The 17,118-nt window shown below is 39.1% G+C and overlaps 1 protein-coding gene across 2 annotated transcripts in view; it reads right to left on the minus strand.

Moving 5' to 3' along the window:
- Positions 1-9,098: 9,098 nt before the first annotated feature.
- Positions 9,099-17,118, minus strand: part of KLHL25 (kelch like family member 25) — a 26,263-nt gene continuing 18,243 nt past the window's right edge. The window contains exons 1-2 of one of the 2 annotated variants that reach the window (XM_072402701.1): positions 12,503-12,614; positions 9,099-11,807 (exon numbers count right to left, since the gene is read on the minus strand). In XM_072402701.1, coding sequence (XP_072258802.1) covers positions 10,024-11,793 — 1,770 coding nt within the window. In that variant the 5' untranslated portion in view covers positions 11,794-11,807; positions 12,503-12,614 and the 3' untranslated portion in view covers positions 9,099-10,023. Of the gene's footprint in view, positions 11,808-12,502; positions 12,615-17,118 lie in introns of those variants that run through there. The other variant, XM_072402700.1, reaches the window with a different exon arrangement.

Here is a 17,118-nt window from a genome sequence, read left to right on the forward strand (position 1 = left end):
AAAAAAAAAAAATACTGGCATTTTATCTATGCAGAATAAGTCAGAAACTATGACATGGGGAGAAAAAGCCAAAGTTGATATACAAGTGAGGACACAAGAGAGGGTATCTGCATTTGTTTGTCCATTGGCAATCCATGAAATTTCTAAGAAGTTTGTAGATGGGACTTTTCTTTATCAGAGCCAAGGAACCTCATGTGATGAATTAGGTATTGGTTGTGTGGCATCCAAAGAACCTTTTATAGGAAATCAGTGACCAGTTGTATTAACCTTTGTACTTCTATTGGGAATTTGGCATTGCCTTTCTACGTACCTCCTGTGAATGAGATAGACTTTCAATATTGGTTGTATGAAAATCCAATATCTTACCATGAATGGAAACAATGTGGTCTTATCCACGACCTTCTGATGAAGGTTATATTGCGAAACGCACTAAGAACGGAGGGGAATTTTTAAAGTCTGCAAAATCACATTTGAAACCAACTAAGGTATTGAAACTGTTTTTGCCTTTAGAACTTATCTTTAATAAATTTTGTTTTATAGAAATATTATTCTTAACATAAACTTAACTTTTTTTAACAGAAAAGAAAAAAATGTGTGAAGAATGCAGCAACATGCAGTAAACCACAATTCCACCTTAAATATAAAGTACAATAGGTCATAAACTAATCAGGAAAGATTTGAATGTAAATAGAATATTTATTAGTGGGTGCAGTGTTAGTAAATTTACAAAAGTCGGTTGACCAATATTGACCATGCAGATTGTCACTGATTGGTCTATTGTGTTTAATGTAAACTTGTACACAGTTTTTCTTTCAAGAGTTTTTGTGCTGTCTTATTGGCATTAAGTGTCATTTTTATCACTCATCCAGAAAAAAAAAATGTAATGAAAATACATTTCTTGGTGTCCATTAAAGGTAACGGGAAATCTTTCAACTTTGGGTTTAAACTAGTGCCTACAGGAGCATTAGAAGTATCAAAAACATGGTCATAAACACAGTGAAACATCTGTGACCTCAGTGGACCCCAAGATAGGGGAGATCATGTATGGGGTGTTCAAAAGCAATCAAAATGAGGGGATGGGGAGCACAACACATTCAAAAGGCCCAAGACCCCCTCTGATGGATCTGACATCTGAGACTAGAAAATCATATGCAGCAAAGTCTTAAATGGCCTAGGAAGAAAAGTACCCTGAAGTAGCACTGCTGGAAAACATCTAAACCCCAGGGATATACTAATATTATTGTCATTAATAAACAAGATTTAATATGCATATTATACAGTGCTGTACATTAAATAAGGGTTGCGAAAGCCAGACAGGTACAGACACTGACACAGGAGAGGACCCTGCCCCAAAGAGCTTACAATCCATTTACGAGGAAGACAATTCCAGAGAGTCGGGGCAGCTCTAGAAAAGTCTTGGAGCAGTGCATGTGACAAGGTTATGAGTGAGGAAGTCATTAGTAGGTCATTGGAGGAGCGAAGAAAGTGGCTAGAGGAGTATTTTTCTATCAGGTCAGAAAGATAAGTGGGACAAGAACTGTGGAAGGATTTGAAGGCAAAGCACAGGAGCTTGAAGTATATGGGGCTGCCAGGCCCATATCCGAAAGTTAAAAGTCAGACTCAGGATCAAGTCCAGTTGTAAGTTCCAGAAGATTGTATCAACATGTCAGCACCAAGTTGGTACAAGATTTCTTAGAGGTGGCAAAAACCAAAAGTGCATCAACATGATCCTATATGGATAAAAGAAAGAGCCGAAAAAGGGGGACTAAGGTAGGACTCCAAAAAGAGGCAAAAGAGAACCATAAAAATGGAAAGAAATAATTTTACACAACAGAGGAAATAAATGATGTTGATCCTTCCAGAACATTAACACAACCAAAGGTGGGGTTGGGGGTATCATGGGCCTACAAAGTTTGTTTGTCTGTATTAAATCTTTCCATAATTGGCAGTAAAGGATTCCTGTGCCCCTTTAGTTATGATACATAAACACATAACCAGAATATTACAGGAAGTCTATACAGTTATTGCAGTTGTAAAGAGATGATGAAGTTTTATAAAAGACAATATTTCTTTATCAATACATAGAGAAAAAAAGCACCCAAAACCTACACATGGCAGAGGTGTGCGGGCATTATACAAATGAATCACCCAGAGACTTGTGGCATTAGTAGTCTGTACATCAGATCTCAGTACTGTATCCGGTACTTCCAGGAACTGTACTGTACTTCCAGGCTGTACATTATTTAGGCAGTGTGTCTGAAAGGAACATATGCTTTATGTCCGGTGATATTAGGCATTCGTGAGTTCCTAACCTACCAATCCTAGACTAAATCCATTCCAGGTTTGCTGGATCACCAAGGTTCCCCATGACAGTTTATCTTTTTTAGTCTTAAGAGAGCTTTAATAAATCAGGCCCATTGTGTCTGTTAAACCCAGGTTCTGCCACAACAACATGTTGTGGACATGTGTGGACACAGATGGTTAAATATTTTTTTGGGTTGGATCGTTGTTACTTTGCTTAAAGGTTTGCTATGATTTACATGAATTTGTGAAGTTGTTGTGGTTCCTTATCCTTAGTCCGTACTCTTGGTAGTGCATGTCTCCTGATTGCTGGACACTTTAACAGCGTTTCTCAACCCGGGTTCCTCCAGAAGTTGCTAGGTGTTCCTTGAGCAATTTGGCATTCTCATTAACCACCACACCAATGTACTGTGAGCTGTGGCTATAGTAATTATAGCAGGGGTTCCCTGAAGACCTGCAAGTTAGTTCGAAGGTCCCCCCCATATTAAAAAGCTTTAGAAAATCTCTAGGCGCTTGTTAACATGAATGTTTTTTTCAGTGCCTAATGGCATGTTTCTTCATATATCTTCAATTTCCTTCACAATGGACAACTGCCCTGTAATAGAAATTTTATAGATACTTGAAAGCACTTTTTAACAGCCATAGGACACTAAGTGGTTGAAATTGGGCGCCACTGGTAAGCAATAACAGCACTACAAACAAACCCTCTATAAGAACAAGTTGTGTCAGAGGGGTGAGGGATGGAAAGAACAGAACAAATGTAGAAAAGTGGAGGCTTTTACAAATGAACATGTACAGTGATTACCTACCCTTCAGCTAAGACAAATGTACACATCATTCTATGCAATTATAAAGACCTCTGCAATCACTAATCAGAAATAATGTGATTCCTTAATTTACAGAGCAACACTCATAAATCTGCAACTTTCCACCCATCAGTACAGTGGAAAACTATACAAAGCTGTTCACACAGAACACATCTGCCAGTCCGGTGAGCTCTTATTTTGATGCTTCGGTTGGAGAAATATAAGATCGCCTCAAACCCCAGCAGGCTTTTTCTGTCTTGACAATGGTCGCTCTGTCTCTTGAAATTGAGACATCGATTGCAGCATTCTAAGCTGGGGACACATCTGTGAGGAAGAGAAAAAATGTTTTAAAGTCTCAGAATTGAATGTGTTCTAATGTGGTAAGCACATCTGCCCAACAAATAAATGTTATGAATTGAAATTCTTTTCATGCATTGCCAGACCTTCTGGGGCAAAACCATATAGCTAAAAAAGCAGCCAATGCAAGAAAAAAATATGCAAGACCAAAAAGCAGATAGAAATTAGGAGGCTGTGTGTTTGTTATAAAGCAGCTGTCAAAAAATTAAGGAAGGTGGTAAATAGGGAAAATATGGAGGAAAAATGAAAAGGGACGAAGCTTGGATTTCATTATATAAACTGGAGTACTGAATAAATATAAAATATGTATAAACTTTACAAGCTTGATATTAAAGTGTAGCACAGCAGGTACCTAGAAATGTCAATAGCATTGCTGCTTCCTTGGAACTACCAGGCTGTTCTAATCAGGCTGAGCTCCTATACGTCCTAGTAGGTCCAGCAATGTCTGGTAGTAATAAAGCCTGCATGCACATCCCCTGCCTAAAGGAATGGCAAGGGCACGGGGGCTGGAATTGCTTTCCTTTGGAAAAGACTGGACTGATGGTGAGGATATGGTAAACTACACTCAGTCTACTTTTAAAAGATTCCAGTATTGTCCTTGAAACTAGATATTAGATCAGGATCTACATGTAAAAAACATGTACAATCCTGGCCCCTGAGGACTGTAATTGGACAGCCGTGACCAATAAAGTTATCAACATATTGATATGCCAAGGCAAAAGGCGTGCTTACAGTAGTAGTCTTATACCCATAGATATTTTGGATAAAAAAATGATTAAAAATACCAATTTTCCTTGTGTTTTAATTATAGTATATTAAATGTAGCTATAGACATTGATTGAAAGTAAATCTAATGTTTGCCTGGTTAAATTTATTAAAAAAGCCAAAGATTTCTAGTGGGGGTACTCACTTTTGTTCATGGTTGGCTATTTGGCATTAATATGAATTTGTGTTCTTTTTAAGGAATTAGGGGGCAAGACCACATGAGAGCTGCGGTTACCTTTATTTCTCCAAATATTTTTTACTGGCCAACCGCCATTCTGATGACCAATCAGACTGCCTGAGCAGCTTGTAAAAGCAATGGGATAGGCAGAAAGCAGTGATCAGCGCCTAAAGCTCCATCCAATGGTGTCAAGAATTGGTTTGGGAAAAAAATGTTTCACAAGCATTTCTAGAGACAAATGAGTGGACAAGTGCAGACCGCACAACGCCATTCTGTTCTACGGAGAGGGAGGGGGAGCAAACATAGGTCAAAGGTCCGCTCTCCATTCCCAATTGGGCATTCCACCAAGATGGATTGATGAATGATGTTGGGGACCACTGTCCATGCCAGATTTTGTGTCAGTGATGAGCACAAGCTTTGGTTTGGGTGAGGATTATGTGGCGTGTGTACTAAGCCTAAAATGTACTGTAATGTAATGTTCACTTTTAGAAATGTATCAGGCATTACTGCAGAAAAGGACAAGCAATCTTGCATTAATCCCACTTGCTGCCTAATTGCTCCAAGAAGCAGTCAAAAGCTGAGCTGCTCATGGGTAACTCAGTTTTGATTGCCATATCTGGCAATCCCAGCTTCCCCTGTGTTTGCCAGGAATGAACTCCTGCACACCTGTGCATGTTACATCAGCCAATCAAGATGAGCAAAGATCACATCCAGGAAGAAAAGTAGGAAGAGAATACAGGCATCCTGTGGCGGAGCGGGAGACAGATAAGTAAGCGGGTTTAGTTCCGCTTTAAGTCAAGGAAAGTCAGTAACAAAGTAAAATCAAAGAAGGCCACTGAAAAAGCTTTTATAATGAATAACGTGAACAGCACGTGAATTTGACTAGTATTGTTTTTAATTCTTTTTCGGCTATATGATCTGTTCATGTTTTGTTTTATCATTCCCACACTGAATGCACTACTCCAATTTCTTGATAATTTTAATAAGTATGTCACAATCTGTTTTGTTCATTTGTTCTTTGTAGTTTTATTTTGCATCATCCTTGAAAAAAAAAGCTAACAACATGGAACCTTGGAAAAACCTTTAAAAGCTGTAAAATTAAGATTCATTTTAAAAGGTTCAACATTTAATACTTTATCACTGGCCACAGGTCTTTTCCTTGGCTTCTTGCTAGCAGTGTGGGTAGTTCCCTCCTTGATCTATGATATAAACTTAAAAAAGCTACGGTCAAGTATTGGGTCTGATTTATAAAAGCTCTCCAAAACTGGAAAAGATAGTCCTGGGGGATTCAGCAAAGCTAGAATATTTCTAAAAAGACTTTAGCTACTAAATGGCAAATGTATTCAAAACTTGGACCAGATCCATTTCAGGTTTTCTGGATGACCCATGTTCTCTCATGATAGTTTATCTTCTCCAGTCTTGGAGAGCTGTACAAAAATGTGGACCAATGTGTCCATAATTCCTTGTAATGTTTGCTTTTAGAAAGTAAAGGGGAGGCTCTTTCTGCATTACATTTTATAACATTTAAGCATTGTGAGCGTAACCAGATAATGTCTACATACCTAGAGAGCAATAAAACTACTGAGATCTCAGCAATACTTGCTGCTTACCAAAATGTATACCACAATGTGGATGCTGGAAGCTCGATTTGCTGGCTGAGTGTATACCAGGATTAACACAGCCATGGGGCAGCTAGTTGATTATAGTTATGGCAGCTTAAAAAATGTCAGAACGCTACAAATGACTGTGTTGAAGCCAGCAGCAGCCCACAAATTATATTGAGCGTTAATTTATAGAGAGGGAAAAATCATCCAGAGTGCTGTCTCAGCCTTTCACTTTCCTTACACATCATATGTGTGTGCCTTTCCATTGCAACGGTAAGATCGGCTCCCTTCAAATCATCAGTTCTTCTTTCCCCCAGTCTTTTTGGCAGACGTGCTTTATAATGATGAAAACCACAATCCACTCGGAGATTGTGATTTATATCTATGCTCTTTTAATTCCACGTTTTCAACAGATGAAACAGAATATGACACTGAGCAATCACTCCACGGACCAGTAGACTGCCTCTCAATTAGGTTTGCAATGATCTGTGACAGCCCAATGGAGGAAAAAGCTCTGACAGGAAAAATCATTTGAGTCAGTTTGCCTTTTATCTTTTCCTAGGATCCTTTATTTCAGGTACACCTGTCAGCTAATCAAATGTGCAGTCACTTTATGGCACAAAGCCAAATTTACAGCAAGAGTTATTTGCAATTCATAGGCCCTGCTCAGAAAAGCATTTTTGATGCACTTCTTGATCCTGCAGGCAATTTGGTATTTACTCTAAGAATGCTGCTGCAAAGTTGTATGGCTGTCATACTGCTCTCCAGAGCTTAAAATTACAAATTTGTGATCGGGCAGAGCTTTATTGCAGAAAGGGATATGCAATGTCTCTTCCGCATCAAGCATGCTTACCTGTCTAGCATGCGTAAATTTAGCTTTGGTTGCTAGGATATCCAACAATCCCTGCTTCCCTGTGCTTGCAAAGTATACCCGGTACTTCCCAACTTCCCCTGCCACCTCTGGGACTGAATGTGCAGCTCAGCGTAGGATTCCAGGATCCCTCACACATCCCAGCTTTTTTAGCAGCTGCCAGGACAAAGTGAACTCCTTACATCATTCCAGTCCGGCCAATCCCACACAGCGCAAGCAAGAAGAGAAGGAGAAAGATGACAACAGCTACAAAGGAACAGGGCTGGGTGAGGGCAAATAAATTGCAATTAGGCAGCTAAGATCTTTTTATTGCAAATGGGACATTGCCTGCTATTCTGCAGTAAAGGATCTGCTTAGTCACTATCTTTTAGTGTTTAGGTTTAATCCTGCTTTAAGTTTGAGTCCTGTTAACTGGCTCTGTATGTTTGTATTGGGTCAAGAAGTAGAAAGTACTGAAGCCACACACAGGAAAGCAGTATTAGCTGAAAGAGGTCAACAATGAAAGTACGGCTCTTGTGACAGATGTATTGTATGGGGTAACACCCACCAACCCATTACCTGACCCTTCTAACTTTACTGCGTTGTAGGGGACTCATACCACCAGGGAGTGTTTTAGAGGCAAGTGTCAAAAACAAGACTTGGCCCCTGACTTTGAGAGTATTCAGACAGCAGTAATTGAGTATTAAAAGTAGGATTAGTGGGGCCTTGGGAGAAACTTTTCTGCAGGCACTACTTGTTGTGTGCTCTTAGGCGGGGACCCAACCAATTCACGATTTAAAAATATTTAATACATTTGCATTAACGGAACATACAGTGGTCCTGTATTTTCTTCACTGGCAGAACAGTAGAAATAAAATTCTTAAAAAATATTGCATTTTTCAGGAGGCCAGTATGAAATATTTCACATAAACACTTGTATTTTTATATGCATTCATATAATTAACTACAAAAATAGATTGACCAAGAACTTTTTCAACTTTTTAGACTTTCCCAATTATTTTACTGAAACCTTCTACATGAGAGCCTTATCCATTAAAATGGCTTTGTGCTTTACCTATTCAGTTTAACCAATCACTCACAATGTAAAGTAATAAAATGTATAGAACTGTGTGTTCTGTAAAAACAAAATGAAAGTGCTCATTTCCCAGGCATGCATCATGTTTGAAACATAAATAAGGGTAACAGAGCATGTAAAAATTCCACATGCAACTGTAAAACACCTAAGAGTGAATATTTATATTCTTGTAGAAACTAAAGACGATCTCTCCAGAAGTTAGGTGTCAGAAATCCCCCGAAGCCTGACATTTGTCTCTAAGGGATCTATTTATGAAGCAATGAATCAGATATTCACTGAAACATTCTCTGGTCTATGTGTTTCAATTCTTCACCAGGTAATGTTAGTTTCACTGCTTTAAAAAATGTCAAAGAACGGAGCTCTGTAGTTGCAATGAATGCAAACACCCTTTGACCTCAACTAAGACAGAAGAAAGGCTGTGTTCACACTGGCCATGAGGATGTGGTGCGTTTACCATTTCCTCATGCCAGGGATCCACTGCCTTAATTCTGCAGGCTTGTTGAGATGCCAAGCTCCTACCAGCAGTAGCTGTATAGAAAATGAATGGAGGCAGCAGTGCCGCTCAACAGTGTCAAAAGAGGAGGAGGAGGAAGAAGAAGAAAAAGTTGCCTTAGGACTTAGCTCTGAGGTCATTGGCCACTTTAGTAAGGGCTGTTTTGGTGGAATGGGCAGCTTGAAAGCCAGACTGGAGAGAGTCAAGGAGAGGATTGGTACTCAGTAAGTGTTTTATAAACAAAGCATTCAAGAAGTTTGGAAACATATAGGAGAAGGGAGATAGGACGGTAGCTAAATGATGGGGAGGGGTCTAGTGAGAATTTCTTCACGATAGGGAGAATTATGGCATGTTTAAAAGCTGAGGGGTATATAGCAGTAGAAAGGGAAAGGTTGTATAGTTGGGTTAGTGTGAGGGCCAGAGTGAAAGAGTGGGCACAAAGTACATCAAAGGGAATTGGGTCAAGCGGACACATAGTAGATAGAGATGATGAGAGAACAGAGGGCTCACTGCTGGCAGCTGTCAAATATGCAGACACTGATTCTTTAAGCACCAAAGGTGAGGTGTGAGTGTCCGTGATTGAAACCAGCCCTTAGAGTCATACAAAATATAGAATATACATTTTGTCGAAATAATGATGCACAGCTGTAAGATTTAAGATGTTTTATAATTTTGCATCAGCACTATTGTGACTGATTTTCTTGAATATCACAATCCATAGGTAGAAACTCTAATGTCAATCTTTCTAAATAATCTCCAATAAAACAGCTTCCAATAATTTAACTTCTACTCAGAGAAGAGAAGGATCGTTGTGCTGCTGTCACTGTCAAGCAATTATTAGCAGGAATGAGTCTTACATGTATGGCCATATACAATATATCTGCATCTATTTATGTCCAGGAACTGGACAATTGTAGGCATTATAAGGCAAATACCAGTATTTTTGCCTTTTTACTTTTCAGATTTTCCAATCCGGAAGCTCTTCTGAAATAATGGGCCTAATTTATAAAGCTCTCCAAGACTAAGATAGAGCAGTGTTTCTTAACCTTTAACATGGCGGAACGCCTTAAAACAACTTTCAGGTCTTCAGGGAACCCCTGCTATAATTACAATATTCAAAGATCACAATACATTAGTGTGGTATTCAGTGGGAAGAATTACATTACTGGCAAGTGAAAAAAATGCCACCCTTAAAAATCACCAAAAATATAATTGGCATCTGTTAAATTGAAATGGGAGATCCAAACTGCTCACTGCTCAAGGAACCGCTAGCAAACTCTGGAGAAACACCCAAGATTGACTAGCATAGCCAAATCCAGCAAACCTGGAATAGACCTAATCAGGACTGAAAATATTTGCCAACTATTAGCAAATTAAAGAATTACATTGCAAGTTTTCTTGATCATCCAGGTTCCCTCATGATGAATTATCTTCTCCAATCAATGTCTTTAGTTAAAAACAAAATATTGTTTCTGGTCAATACCAAAGACCTTATTCTAAGTGAATCACATGTATTCATCTAAAATTTACCTTTTCAATACATAAAAGGTAATCCTTTATTTAATTAACTTGCTCATGCTGGCAAGTGCTTCCATGTGCTTACAAAAGCAGTAGGTATAAGAGAATAAGGCACGGTGGTGATACTATTCCAAGAGTCCGAGATGGGATCATAACAGTCCAATGTTTTACATCTTTGAGTCCCAAAATATCCTCCAACCACATAAAGTTTATTTCCTGATGCTAGAGCATGGCAAGACATTCTTTTGGAGGTCATATCACCAATTCTAGTCCATTGATTTGTTTCACAGTCAAATCTGTAGGCAGAGGCAGCTGTAAATTCAGTGTCCCCTCCCATAATAAAAATCTGGCTGCCCAATACAGCAGCTGCAGTATACCGCCATGGTTGTGGACATTCTGCTTTTATGTTCCAACGGTTTTCAAAAGGGTCATAGCACTGCACTTTAGAGACACGCTCTCGATGTATACTTGTGCCTCCGAACACAAACAGTTTGAGCTTTGCACTGACTACAGCTGCATTGCTTACACCATCTCTCAGTGGTGCCACCATTGTCCATTTATTTGATAAAGGGTCATATCTCTCCACTTGTTTCAAGGAAACTGAAGGTGATGCTGGAAAAACACCAGCAACTGCTGTGTGTCCTCCAACAACATAAAGACAATTTTGCAACTCTGCGGAACCATGGCCAAATCTTGCTATAAGCATGGGTGCAGCCTTTGCCCATTCCTCGTGAACTGTGTCGTACACCCAAACGTCTTTGGACACTCCATTCTCAGAGCCTCTACCACCAGTGACATAGACCTTACAACCAATGGCACAAGCGCTAAATTCCTTTCTCGGACTTGGCAGGTCAGCTTTTGGAATAATTTCTTTAGCTTTGTGGTCAACCTGATAAATTTTATCACACATAAAGGTCTGTCCACCCAAAATCAGAAGGGTGTGTCCTGCTTTCCTAGGCTTAGCACAGAGACTAGTCACTATTCCATCATTCTGCAGGATCTTCCTCTTGCAATGAACAGCTTCTTCCATTATTAATTTACTTCTCTCGTCAGCCATGACTAAATTCTCACAAGCAATGGCGTCCTTCAGAGATTCTGAAGTAAGAAGTGCCAACCTAATGTTCTTCAGCAATTCTGGAAAACAGTCTTTTCTTTTGTCCAAGTCATACTTAACCCATTGTAATACAGAATTAAAAACCACCTGCTCGTCCTCAATTTCAAGTTCATCACTAGATACCAAGTCAAGCAAAATGTCTTTCGACAGGTTATTAAAGTCTTCAGTTCTGTGCACAGTTTCAAAATTAACCAAACACATTCGCAAGGACAGTTCGTATAATCGACGGCATTGATGAGCATCGGATAGCATTAGCATTCCTAGGCAATTTGAGGGATAGAGATTTTTTTCCAAGAACTCGGCAGCTGCATCTCGTACATCGTGAAACTGAAGCATATCCCCAGCTTCCAGTAGAGACTCTGCATTTTCTTCATTTATTATGATTTTAGATGAATAGGCAAAGTCAAGGAGAAGTTCTAACACTTCTGGGTGAAGACTGTCATGGAAGTTTACAGTGTTATCAAGGGTTTCCCTCAATCCATTACTAAACATGGCTTCAAAGTACTGGCTGCAGGCTGCCAACACTACACGATGGCAATGGAAAGAATGGTCTCCTGCCCACAGCGTGACATCCGTGAAAAGCTGCTGTTTCCGCATCACGTTAAAATGGTTCAGGACGCAGTCTGGATGAGTAAGCTTGTGATATAAGGAAATATTCATAGACCCAGTACTGGTACGGGATTTCCTATTTTCATGCACACTGACCGACATGATGGCATCTAAAGCTGAGATAAAAAAAAAAAAAAAAAAGAAAATAGAAAAAATTATTATTCCAAACATAACTTTTGCTTGCTTTAAACATTTTTTATAATATAACCGATACTGGTCATGTAATAAATTTTACTTTGAGCTGGTACTAAAGTAACCGGTCCTACCTGTCTGATCACTCTGAGTTTCTAGTGAGAATGAAAAATTTATATATATATATATATATATATATATATATATATATATATATATATATAATAAAAAATATATTTTATTGTTTGTGTTAGGTGTGTTTCAAAAAAAAAAAAAAGTGAAATAATTTGTTTTCACCAAGTGTATATTACTTTTTTATTTTATCAGTTTGTTTAAAGTTGTAAAGGCCTTTGGCATATCTATTGTACCCTACTGGAAATGTCCACACATTCTCGAATGCCATGGTGGATCAGTATCTAAATGCATACAGCTGGAATGTTCCCAGACACAACAATACTTTATTTCTACAGTGGCAGCTGAATAACAAGCATACTATGAGCATTGCTGCCTGGACACAGAACAAGCACATATGGTATCCAACAAAATAGGACATTCTATATTATGAGGTCCTAAATTCTTAAAAAACAAAGAAAAAAATGTGCAAACTTCAACTTTAAAGGGGAAGCCAAGGCCTCTCAATATTTCAGAAGGTGAAGGGATGCAGAAATATAATTCTGACCTAAATTCAGGTTCCCTCTGAAGTGATCAGTTGATTCAGTGGTCCATTTTGAATCCTTCTCCACTAATGTCGGCGCAGGAGAAGAATCTTTTATAAGTTTCTAAAGTGCAAACACTAAAAAAAAGGTGGCAAAGACGGATACCGGAAGGACGCGGGACCCAAACAAAGAAACCTCCCGACAGAACTGGAGGATTATAGATAAGTGTGTTTTTGTTATTTTGAGTTTAGTTCTGCTTTAGGTGTTCATTGTCTAAAGACGAAGTAAACCCAAAAACCAAAAAACACACTTACCTTCAATCTCGCGGAGCAGTGGTTCTATTCGGAGGTTTCTTACATCGGGTCCCACGTTGTCCAAGCATCCGCTGGGCTGCCATCTTCTTTCTGTTCTTCCGGGTTCTTCTTTCTACATCCCCCGATGCAGGCGCAAGATCGGCAATTTCTTTTCTTTTTGGTGGAGGAGCAGCCAAGAGCCTCCTGGGATGCGTGACGCAGGTATCCCGGGAGGCTCTGAACTCCCAATTAATTGAGAATTAAGGAGGCGGTGCTGCACTTAAAAAACACACCAAATTTTTTCCTTACATAAAAGGGTTGTCTACCCTTTTATGTAAAGTGAATATTCTGATTTTAAGTATGCTTTAAGGACCCCCATCTAGCAACCTCTGAAGCAGTGTTTTTCCACCAAGGATCCATAGAACCCCAAGGTTCCTCCAGCAGTTGCTAATGTTTCCTTGAGAAAGGAGTATTTTGTGCCTCCCAGATTAGTTTAACTGACACTAAAGATTTTTTTGGCCATCTGTGACATTCCTCCCAATGGCCAGCAATGTAGGAGGAATTCTTCCTACTGACCACCACACTAATGTACCACATGTGAGCTGTGGATATAGTATATATAAGATATGTATAGCAGTGGTTTCCTGAAGACCTGAAAATGATTTCAAGGGTTCTCCAGTGTTAAAATAGAGAAGGGCAGCTCTGAAAGAACCTCTGGTTGAGAAGCACTGCTGAGTTGGGTAACATTTGCAACCTTAGTTTGATATCCTTTTTACTTTTTCTTTCTAGGTTTCTAATATTTGTTGTTGCTATAAAACCAAAGAAAAATTGCTATTCCTAAAACGTCCTAAGCATAGAGAATGTGTTACCGACAAGGACTGCTTTGTAAAAGCTCCAGGAATGAATATTTCACAAGAGTTAGAAATTAGGTTTCTTTTAATTTATGAAGTGTTAGAGCGGTTATTGTGGTTTTGGAAGCTCTTGTTAGAAGAGATTTTCACACTTTCTTGTTTAACACTTTAATTGAATTTCTTCCCTGAGAAACCTGGGTGTGTAGATGTGTAGACTTTTCAAACAATAACATTGCAAAGCATTACAAATATCAATATGAAGTATACCTGTCAAGCATGCAATGCAAATGCAGCCTGTTGTCTGTTCTGGCACTCAACCCATTGATTTATTAGGTGCTAGTGATAGTACTCTTTTGCATATGGCTGCAATTACGTAATTAAAGCAATGCAATTCTTATATTGCTGGTTTTTCACCAGAGGAAGGAAACCATCTGGACGTGGGACCAGTTTTACTAAATGCCCAGCTGTAAACAATAAGGAAAATTATTCAGCATCTGAGCTCACCTAAACCACTCTCCTCAGCTACATGCTTATCTAGTTCTGCTACCAAGTCCATCTCACTACCATGTTTATACCTGGCCAGGCCTCTTCCTACCGCCTATGTGTACCTCAGAGGAAATCACATACAATAATACCACGCCTGGATGAAGCAACTCTTTAAATATCTATTCATTATCATTGGGCAGATATGGAGACATCCAAGCAGTGATGGTGGAGAAGACAATGGGTATGTCGCCCATGTCCTGTGCTTAATGGGTGTAAGGAGGTTGTACCACACCCCAACCTCTCTGCCCTTCTGAATTAGCCCTTTATTGTAAGGTAATTCAGAATCCATGAAATACGTTGGGTAGAAAGTTATCTGTGCATGCCTATTATACACACAAGAAATTAAAGAATTGTGTGATCATAATCACAAATGGTGCCTTCTGAAATATTTGGCCACCCTGAGCTTGGTGTCTCTTTTTATTGGCATCTTTTTTAGTGCTCTTCTTTGGCTACATACATACGTCAGATGGTTCTCATCCAATATTCGCCTCAGGGCCGATATCGTGAAAGATCCTTTCCCACGACAATTATTGCACGTGTGTATATATAGCCTTAGATATAGAAGTTCATTTAAAAAATTAATAAAATCACACAGCCTGACAAACATTGCAGGTTTTCCCAGCACAGCCAATAAAGATAGCCTAAGATCATTTATCATCAGAAGTGTTAGGCTCACTTCCATGTAATTGTGACACAAACCGTGCATCATGCAAGAAAGCTTAAGAAATGTGCCGCAGGTATCCCCTACTATGCCTTTCTGTACAGGGCAGTGTTCTACCCAGCCGGTTTTAGCTGGGCAAACCACCCAGTCATCATCAGACAATTGCTTGGGCAAAATGATTACACTTTTTACTAAACATGGAACATTACTAATCTGGGTCACAATGAAAGTGCACTAGACAGTTGGAGCATGATAAAAGGGCAATGGAAGAATGGTGCAAACTAAGAGGGTGGCTGTTACAATGTCAGAACATTGAATGTTAGAAAGTGGCCACAATCATAGGGGTTACTGGATACCCCCATGGCACAAACAGCTGGGAACACTAACCTTTTTTTCCCCGACCAACTTTTTGACCACCAGGCTATAGCTTCCCCCTACATTCTGGGGATAACACTGCATGGGCCTGACAAAGAATACAAATATAATATATACCTGGTTTGCATAGGACGCCACGACGAAATGTTCTGCACTCCACAATGTAAGAGTTAAACAATAAGCGAGATCTCTATATACTAACATGACATCATCTGTCAATGTGGTTTCTCTGGGAAATAATATCTAAACCAGCATGGGACTTTCATTACCACAATAGTATTTGTTTAGTGAGATCATCCAATATAGATTTATAACTTAAAGGAAAACGCTTACAAATTGTGCTTACTCTATGCAAAAGACAATAGATGAGTCAGTGCAATTCATGGAGAGATCAATGCAGTACCATATCCCCAGCCTAATGATATGCTCCTAAATTACATGAACAAAAGTGCTCATGACAGACACATGCTCAATCTCCCACAATTACCTTAACAAGATCTAACCTGCAAATATCATCCATAGGTTCTCTGGGAAGTCTGCTAAACGCACAAGTTGCCCCAATATGTTACGAGTTAAATAGTATGTTCCAGTCAAGAAACACAAGAATATAAATACTCAGTACAATATATATATATATATATAAAAAAAGAAAGAGCTATCCAATACAAACAAGCCTATGGATGTCTAGGGGCATGATCCCGAGGGAGGAAGGTGCATTGTGTTTATTTGCGTGTCAGCACAAAAATAACCCATTTATGCTAATATAATTATTAGTTGTTACTAAACTTACTTTAATCTGCCCCTACAGCTGCCAACGCTTTCCTTTCTTTTTGCTAGACCACTCCAGCACAGCCATGCTAGAATTCTTGCCCCGGCTTAACAGTCCGATTGCTGAGAACATCTCAAGTCTGCAAGTCTATGAGCACTGAGTAGAGAAGAGAAGAGTGCCGGCAGATGCAGTAGCCATGAATAAGGCAATTTTTACTCCTATTACATCATCTCCTCTCAAAAACTAACAAATAAACCTAAAGTGGAAAGGGGACTCATTTCAAAGGTAGAAAAATAATACAAAAATAGATTTAATGCAGTGGATTTAAGTCTTTTCATTTTCACCAGGTAGTCCTGGAATGGTATTCCTGGTATAGGGTGATAAACCTGCAATGCATCCAGAAAGAAGCAGCAGCACCTTTTCCTCTTGATAACCTTCCCTTCCTGATTATGTTGTTGGAGATAACACTGCATAGTTCCCAAGGCAGTTCTGGATTGTGGTCAAGAACAGCAGAGTACAACAATCAAACTTTAAATCTAAACGCTAGAATAAGGATCCATTTTTACCCAAACTATCACCTTTACAGGCCAAATATTCATTATATTTTGGTTAATTAAAAAGCAATTAGCCCAAATTTAGGCATTTAATACCAGTGATGTCACCAAACTTAATTATTTTTAGCAAAGCTAAGCTAAAAACATCACTGTCCAGTCTTGAAGTCACATACATGGGTATACGAGACACTCCCAGCCTAAAAAAAATGCCTGGGGAGAATACTGAATTAGGATATGTATTTTAGGTTGGATAAGTGGTCATTCCTGACTACAGACTGTCCTAGGAAACAGCCACAGATAATTCTCTGACTAGATCACGGGTCACCAACCAGTGGTTGCCGAAAAATTACCCTTACCCATACAATTACCCTCACACAATACCCTTCCCTGGCACACTTACCTACATCTGCTTACCAATGCATTCATTCACTTCTCCATTTCCCTCCTCTTTTTCTTCTCATTCATTATCATCATTTTTCCATTCATCTATTCCTTTCATCATTCTTCAATTCCACAGCCTCTTCATCAATAATTGTCTATCATACTACCTCTTCCATATTTCATCCTCAAACATCCTACATTTCCTCTCC

Source organism: Pyxicephalus adspersus, chromosome 2 (genome assembly GCF_032062135.1).
Source record: "Pyxicephalus adspersus chromosome 2, UCB_Pads_2.0, whole genome shotgun sequence".
Lineage (NCBI taxonomy): Eukaryota > Metazoa > Chordata > Amphibia > Anura > Pyxicephalidae > Pyxicephalus > Pyxicephalus adspersus.